The sequence below is a fragment of the Centroberyx affinis genome, unplaced genomic scaffold, assembly GCF_046629955.1.
Source record: "Centroberyx affinis isolate AG114_WGS23_722 - 3 ecotype Tasmania unplaced genomic scaffold, CSIRO-AGI_Caff_v1 ptg004487l_1, whole genome shotgun sequence".
Lineage (NCBI taxonomy): Eukaryota > Metazoa > Chordata > Actinopteri > Beryciformes > Berycidae > Centroberyx > Centroberyx affinis.
In genome coordinates, this window is record NW_027282142.1 from 2,501 (window position 1) to 10,861 (window position 8,361).

At 45.4% G+C, this 8,361-nt stretch overlaps 1 protein-coding gene across 1 annotated transcript in view; it reads left to right on the forward strand.

Moving 5' to 3' along the window:
* The window catches only part of a1cf (apobec1 complementation factor), a gene marked incomplete at both ends in the record, with an annotated part of 8,629 nt that extends 1,235 nt beyond the window's left edge, over positions 1 to 7,394 (forward strand). Inside the window, 6 exon segments of the mRNA XM_071544207.1 lie at positions 524 to 762; positions 3,948 to 4,112; positions 4,387 to 4,484; positions 6,114 to 6,251; positions 7,251 to 7,299; positions 7,302 to 7,394. Of these exon segments, the coding sequence (XP_071400308.1) occupies positions 524 to 762; positions 3,948 to 4,112; positions 4,387 to 4,484; positions 6,114 to 6,251; positions 7,251 to 7,299; positions 7,302 to 7,394 (782 nt within the window).
* Positions 7,395 to 8,361: the final 967 nt, after the last annotated feature.

Genomic DNA, 8,361 nt, shown 5'->3' on the forward strand with positions numbered 1-8,361 from the left:
CCTTGTCTCATCTCCTCTCCTCCTCTCCTCTCCTTGTCTCCTCTCCCCTCTCCCCCTCTCCTTGTCTCCTCTCCTTGTCTCCTCTCCTCTCCCCTCTCCTCCTCTCCTTGTCTCCTCTCCTCCTCTCCTCTCCTCTCCTCCTCTCCTCTCTTTGTCTCCTCTCCTTGTTTCCTCTCCTCTCCCCTGTCCTCTCATCCTCTCGTTGTCTCCTCTCCTCTCTTCCTCCCCTCTCCTCCTCTCCTTGTCTCCCTCTCCTCTCCTCTCCTCTCTCCTCCTCTCCTCTCCTCTCCTCTCTCCTCCTCTCCTTGTCTCCTCTCTCTTCTCTCCTCTCATCTCCTCTCTCCTCTCCTCCATGGTGGGACACACAAACACACAAACTGCTCTCCAGTTACAGCAGTGGGAAACCTTGTCAGTCCCTTCGTCTTATCATTTATCACATATTTATTATCATTATCTTTTATTTATTTCAATATTTTATTAACATTTTCCACACGTTCTTGTATTCCCGCCCGTGTCTCTGCAGGAACGGCCGTCTCCTGGGCGTCTGTGCGAGCGTGGATAACTGCCGTCTGTTCGTCGGCGGGATTCCCAAAACGAAGAAGCGCGAGGAGATCCTGGGCGAGATGAGGAAGGTGACGGACGGCGTGGTCGAGGTCATCGTCTACCCGAGCGCCGCCGACAAGTCCAAGAACCGCGGCTTCGCCTTCGTCGAGTACGAGAGCCACCGGGCCGCCGCCATGGCCCGCCGCAAGCTGCTGCCAGGTACGCACCGACCAATCAGAGCCTGAGATACTGACACGCTGCCGCCAGGTACGCACCGACCAATCACAGCCTGAGATACTGACACGCTGCCGCCAGGTACGCACCGACCAATCACAGCCTGAGATACTGACACGCTGCCGCCAGGTACGCACCGACCAATCACAGCCTGAGATCCTGACAAACTAACCAGTGGAGAAAGAGCTTCACACTACAGTCAGATAGACCGACCAATCAGAATATGTGTTACTGAGAACACTTCCTGGTAGAGACTGACCAATCACAGCCAATGGAAAGAGAGCTTCAATCTACTTTTAGCTACAGACCGACCAATCACAGCATAGTGACAAACTATCCGATGGATACAGACTGACCAATCAGAACCTATGTTACTGTGGAATTAGCCAATGAAAAGAGAGCTTTAATCTACTGCTAGGCAGAGTGACCAATCAGAGTGTGTCACTGAGAAAACAGCTGATAGAGAGCTTCAAGCTACTGCTACAGAGACTGACCAATCACAGTGTGTGTTACTAGGAAACTAGCCAATGAAGAAAGAGCTTCAATCTACTGTTCAGTAGAGCAATCGTCCAATTGGATTGATTGAATTGGAATCTGGAAAAAAAAAAACTACAGGAAACAGAATGTGAATTTAATTTGAATTTCAGGAAGTTTAATTTAATTCAGTGAAGTTATGTTTTTTTTGTTTTTCCTTTCTACATATCTGAGATTCCACATGGTGTTTCATATGATCAATACTGAGCATCACAGCATGTTAAAGGAACCTCAGCTGCTGTTTGATGCAGAACACGTGATGCTAATCCACATTACGACTGAATGTGTTTGATTTGTTGAACTGTCTTTTATTTGATTCATAATGTTTTGATTTATGTCAGCGAGTCGAGACAAACTCCCTCAGAAGTGGACTTTCATGTTATCTAATGGACTTCGGTTCTGTCTCCTGTCTTTCTGATCCAGTTCACATTCTGTTTCCTCACAGCTGGGAGACTTCCTCCCTCTGCAGTCTGCCATGCTTCCTCACTGCAGGTTCATGAACGGACCGAACGCTAACACGAGGTTTAGAGCAGCCAAAGTACAAACATTTCAGCCATAATGAGTCAAGGAAACACAACATCATAAAACGTCGAGTTACTTAAAGGCCGTGTTATCAGCAGCCAATCAGAGCCCGTGTCACTGGGTCACCGTCCAATGGAGGAGCAGCTGTTAGCGGAGTGGCGATAAGATAAGCTGAGTGACTCGGTCAGAGGAACAGCCATAAAGATAAAGACGTCAGACTCTGGCTGTTTCCATCAGGTTCCTGCTGTGGAAAACACCTACAGTCACATTTAGACACATTTTAAATCAATATTCCTCTTAGTTTCAACATGGAGGTATTTATCTGAAAAGCAGAATATAATCTGCTGACCAGGATCAGATCAGCTGGACCAGTTTGTAGCGTTCAGATTTTTACTTCCTGTTCATCTGAATGGAAACTGACATTGAACACGTTGGAGGACAGATCCAGCATCAGATCCTGCTGCTGTGATTTCCAGCTGACTGTTGGTCCGACGCTTTATTAATAATAATAATAATAATAATACATTATATTTGTATAGCGCTTTTCTAGATACTCAAAGAAGCTACAACAACAACACACAACAGACAATATCAATGAATAAGACAGAGAATAGAACATATCAAATACGGAGAAAGAGAAGACAGTTAAAATAAAAAACCAGGAGGTCAAAAGAGAGTCAGAGATTAAAAGCAGAATTTCACCAAACTGCATTTTACTGATAGAAGAGAACACAGCGGAGGGATACCATTTAGGAGAGATAGTTCCTGTTTGGGAGACCGGATCTTCTTTTATTTTTAAAGGTCACATGGTGTAAAGCAGGACTCCCCTCTCCTCTGTGGTGATAAAGGAGTTGGATGGTCTATCTAAACATGGTGAAAGTATCTAAACTAAATCCACACAATCCATATTAGTGCAGCGAGCCTCTAAACGAGCCGTTTGGACTTCCGTAACTTTGTGACGTCACAAAGGTTCGCTCATTATCATTTTTGTAAGAAATAACAGACTAACAAAGAGTTTTTTTCAAAGCTGTTGAGCGGTTGTCATTGTTTATTACCGGAGAGTTTTCCCTACCTGTAGCCGCCGGGCCGCGGCGTCTCACGTTTCACTCTGGAAACGGTTAGCCAATAGGAACGGAGGGGTCGTTAATATTAATGAGCCTTAAAGACACAGAGACAGAAACGGCCTGTTCTTGGTAAGGCTCAGAGAGATGCTGGAAAATGAAGGTGGAGAAATGGATTGAGAGAGTTTTTGGTTCATGACACCACACACACAGCTTTGAATGGACAGAAAGACACTAAATAAAACTCTGGACAGTGGAGGAGATGGAGCTTTACATACTAATTTTAGTGTAAAGCAAGAATAGAAATGCAAAGTGCAGATGGATCCAGGAGGCTTTGTCATCTTACAGCAGGATCTGATGTTGAATCTGTCCTCCAACATGTTCAGTGTCAGTTTCCATTCAAATGAACAGGAAGTAAAAATCTGAACGCTACAAACTGGTCCAGCTGCATCTGGTCTTGGTGAAGAGATTATATTGTTAAACTAAGTGGAATATTGCTTTAAACTTCAGCACAGTCTAAACTGTAAATTACGTGTTTTTACTGCAGTTATTAAAAGTGTTTTATGTATAAATTAGTTGGTGTATTGCCTGATAAACAGATCAGTCTAACTGATAAGAGTTTAGAGTTTACAGTGTTTACGTAACACCAGACTAAACCAACATGAGGGAAAGAGTTCAGCCAGCGGCGGCCATGTTGGCTCCACAGTTTAGTTTCTGCTGCTGAGTAACTGGTGATTCTGCTGCTGCATTACTCTCTCTCTCTCCCTCTCTCTCTGCCTGTCTCTCTCTCTCCCTCTCTCTCTCTCCCTCCCCCCCCCTCTCTCTCTCCCTCTCCCTCTCCCTCTCTCTCTCTCTCTCCCTCCCTCTCTCTCTCTCCCTCCCCCCCCTCTCTCTCTCTCTCTCTCTCCCTCCCTCTCTCTCTCTCCCTCTCCCCCCCCTCTCTCTCTCTCTCCCTCTCTCTCTGCCTGTCTCTCTCCCTCCCTCCCTCTCTCTCTCCCCCCCCCCCCCCTCTCTCTCTCTCCCTCTCTCTCTCCCCCCCCCCCCCCCCCCCAGGTCGGATCCAGCTGTGGGGTCATGCCATCGCTGTGGACTGGGCGGAGCCTGAGGTGGAGGTGGATGAGGATACCATGGCAACCGTCAAGATCCTGTACGTCAGAAACCTGATGCTGCAGACGACAGAAGAGACGATCGAGAAGGAGTTCAACAGCCTCAAACCAGGTACTGGACTGATACTACTACTACAAATACTACTACTACAAATACTACTACTACAAATACTACTACTACTACTGCTACTGCTAATACTACTTCTACTGGGTTTCTGACTTGGAATTCCAGTTTGAAGGGCCGATCCTCAGTATTTTTCCTAGCTGGAAAACTCTAAATTTCTGATTTCTTCCGTGGTCTCTGAAACACAGCATGAAGTCAGCGTGTGTGTGTGTGTGTGTGTGTGTGTGTGTGTGTGTGTGTGTGTGTGTGTGTGTGTGTGCAGGAGCGGTGGAGCGGGTGAAGAAGATCAGAGACTACGCCTTCGTCCATTTCACCCAGAGAGAAGACGCCATCAGCGCCATGAACGCCCTGAACGGCAAGGTGAGACGAGCGTGCTTCTTCTTTCTTTCTTTCTTTCTTTCTTTCTTTCTCTTTCTTTCTTCTTTCTCTTTTCTTTCTTTCTTTCTTTCTTTCTTTCTTTATTTCTTTCTTTCTCTTTCTTTCTTTCTCTTTCTCTCTTTCTCTTTCTTTCTTTCTTTCTTTCTTTCTTTCTTTTCTTTCTTTCTTTCTTTCTTTCTTTCTTTCTTTCTTCTTTCTTTCTTTCTCTTTCTTTCTTTCTTTCTTACTTTCTTACTTTCTTTCTTTCTTTCTTTCTTTCCTCAGCTGCTCATCTTCCCTCTTTCCCCTCCATTCCTTCTCCTTCTCCTCCTGCTTTTTACCTTTATTCTTTATTCTTTATTTGGATCCCCATTAGCTTCCACAAAGTGCTCACTAGTCTTCCTGGGCTCCACACAAAAACAACAACAATAAAAAGACAACTTGAAATCACACAGTATCAACAAGAAAAAGCCATATAAGCCAAATATAAAGATCAGAAAATAAATGAAATGACTCTACACATAAAACAGTAAATAGCAGTAACCTATAATGGAAACAAAAGCAAAATTATCACAAACACACGGCAACAAAAAAAATTAATAAAAACAAACAAAAAGGTTCCAAAACAGCAACAACAGCTATTTGAGATTCATCAGTTTTTGTTTTAGTGACTTTATGAAAGAAAATGTGTCTTGGTCTGTGTGATGTTGGTGAGAAGCAGCTTCCAGGCAGAAGAAGCTCTGTAAAGAGCAGCAGCTTCAGTTCAAACGTAGGCCAGTTTGAACATAAAGTCTCACTAAGTCCCAGTTTACACATTACTAAAATCTGAACGGTTGCACCAACTGAAATAGTTCCAACGTAGAGTTAAGTTACAACTTCAAACTCACACCAACTCCTACTGGGTGGAAAGTCCTCCGTAAAATAACTGCTGGCACAGAGCATCAGTTTGACATTTTTAACTTGCTGGAGGAGCAGGAGGGACAAGTGCTAACTTTTGCTCTGTTGAAAATAACGGTTAAACCTCTTGATGTCACTTCTTATCTATATTAATTGTAGCCTAGTTTTAGGCTGCTGTCTAACATTAGGCTAGATGACTGGTACAGGGTAGAGGAGGCAAACTAACATGGATCCTTACAGCCTGCTTTATACTCAATAACGTTCCTGTTTGTTGATGTTTGTAGACGTTTGCAAATTTCCAAAGTTTCTAATCTTTTTCTGTTGCTGTCCCGTAGCCATGGCTAGATGAGAGTCATTGATTTTAGCTCTAGGTGCAGCACAGGGAGGTTCTATCAAGGAGGTTCTATATTAACAGGTTCTATATTAACGGGTTCTGTATTAACGTCACTGTCTCTCTCTCTCTCCCTCCCTCCCTCTCTCTCTCGCTCTCTCTCTCTCCTCCTCTCTCTCTCTCTCGCTCTCTCTCTCTCCCCCTCCCTCTCTCTCTCTCTCTCCCTCCTCTCGCTCTCCCTCTCTCTCTCTCTCGCTCTCTCTCTCTCCCTCTCTCTCTCTCTCTCCCTCTCCCCCTCCTCTCTCTCTCTCTCTCTCTCTCTCTCTCCCTCCCTCCTCTCTCTCTCTCTCTCTCTCTCTCTCTCCCTCTCTCTCCCTCTCTCTCTCTCTCTCTCTCTCTCTCAGGTAGTAGATGGCTCTCCTATAGAGGTGACCCTGGCCAAGCCGGTGGATAAGGACAGTTATGTTCGTTACACCCGGGGAACCGGGGGCCGCGGCGGCTCTCTGCTGCAGGCCGACTACGCCGCCTACACTCTGGGACAGGTAGGCCCAACCCCTGGCCCCCGGCCCAGCCAGGGGACAAGCTGGAAAATGTATAATAATAATAACTCTTTTTTTTTACTTTTTTGCCGATGTTGCTGGACTCACTGGTCACCTGTTCAGGCATAAAAAAACACAAAATTTTGATTTCTAGAAATGTTATATGAAAATGAACAGAGTCTCTTTCTGTTGACTCATCCTGCACTCGGGGGCGGAGACAAACATTTCATCCAATCAAATTTTTCATAACCGGTGGAATTATCCCCCCCCCCCCCCCACCCCAGCTGTTTTTTTTTTCCCAGCATGCAGCTCGGTTCAGCTGCAACATGGATGAAGGAGGAAGTGTTTTTGTTTCTGAAACTCTTTTCCCAGACGGAGCGACGGAGGTGGAGAATATTCCTCCACAACCACTTCCTCCATATCTCATTAATATTCAAATAAGCCCCTCCCACTGACGCTGCCCCCCCTCACTTCCTGTTTCATTCTGAAATGTGTCAACACAGGAAGCAAATCACACAATGACACTTGATGGAGTCTTTAATTAGTTTTTTCAATTTCAATTTCTCCTCTCCTCCGTTCCTCTCCTCCTCTCTCTTCCTCTCTTTTCCCCTTCTCTCCTCCCCTCCTCTCCTCTCTCCTCCTCCTCTCCTCTCCTCCTCTCTTCCTCTCCTCCTCCTCTTCTCTCTCCTCTCCTCTTCTCTCTCCTCTCTCCTCTCCTCTCTCCTCCTCCTCCTCTCCTCTCTCTCCTCCTCCTCTCCTCTTCTCTTTCCTCCTCTCTCCTCCTCTCTCCTCTCCTCCTCTCTCTCTCCTCCTCTCCTCCTCCTCTCCTCTCTCTCCTCTCTCTCCTCTCCTCTTCTCTCTCTCCTCTCCTCTCTCCTCCCCTCCTCTCTCTCTCCTCTCCCCTCTCCTCCTCCTCCTCTCTCTCCTCTCCTCTCTCTCTCTCTCCTCTCCTCTCTCTCTCTCTCTCTCCTCCCCTCCTCCCCTCCTCCTCTCCTCCTCCAGGTGTATGACCCCTCAGCAGCGTACCTGGGTGCCCCGGTGTTTTACGCCCCCAGGCGTACGCCGCCATACCGGGTCAGTTCCGCTTCCCGGGGGTCAAAGGTCAGGTCGGAGGTCGAGGTCTGATCAGGACTCCTTCTGTCAGAGGTGAGGAGAGATTCTCATTTTACATTTTTATTTTTCTCACTTCATAATCTCAACATCACAAACTGAATCTAACAGCAGTGCGTCCAAAAATCCAATAAAGACTTCGATGCAAAGAGAGTTTACAATCACACATGGAAGAAAAAAACTGATTAAAACTAAATCAATGGTAATCAATGACTCTTTACTTATTCCTCATTTCAGAAGTAATCACATTACTTCACTGCTTCCTCAGCAGCGGCTCCTTGTTTCTCCTTCAGTTTCTCCTCTCTGTGTTTCTGGATCAGATGCTTTGATAAACTGGATGTTGAGTTTTTCTCTGTGGAGTTCTGCAGCCACACAGAGTTCACAACAGACCAGAATGTTCTCTGATCCTGACTGAGATCAGTTCACAGTTGACGGGAAAACCTCCAGCTGCTGAGAGTCTGCGTCTGTCCTCAGCCTGCAGAGAAACCTGCTGCAGGTCTGAAGAGAAACCTGCTGCAGGTCTGAAGAGACGGAGGAGGACAAACAGACAGGGATTTGTGGGAAAAAAATAAACATTGAACATTGAAAGGAGAGAACAGAGAAGGTTGAAGTTTGAAGGTTCAGGTTTAAGTAATGCAGAACCAGTAATCCCCTAAAATAACCTCACATTTTCATTCATTTACATTAATTCACCCCTTAATTCATGCAAAATCCCCTTAAAATTAATTAAGGGAGTTATTAATGGAGGAGACCCCATCAAAACCTCCTTAAACTCCCCTTAATGTTTGACTGCTTACTTTCTATTTTAATGCAAAATTCAGGCAGACAGGAACCTTCCATTAATAACTCATTAATAACCAGAAGACATGAAAAACCCCTTAAATTCTAGAGTCTCAGTGAATCAACCCATGAATAAATCCCTTATAAACCCATGATACTAACCTCACTTTATTAAAGCAATGCACTTCCTGAAGCATTTTGACGTTTTAAACCAAGAAGTGTG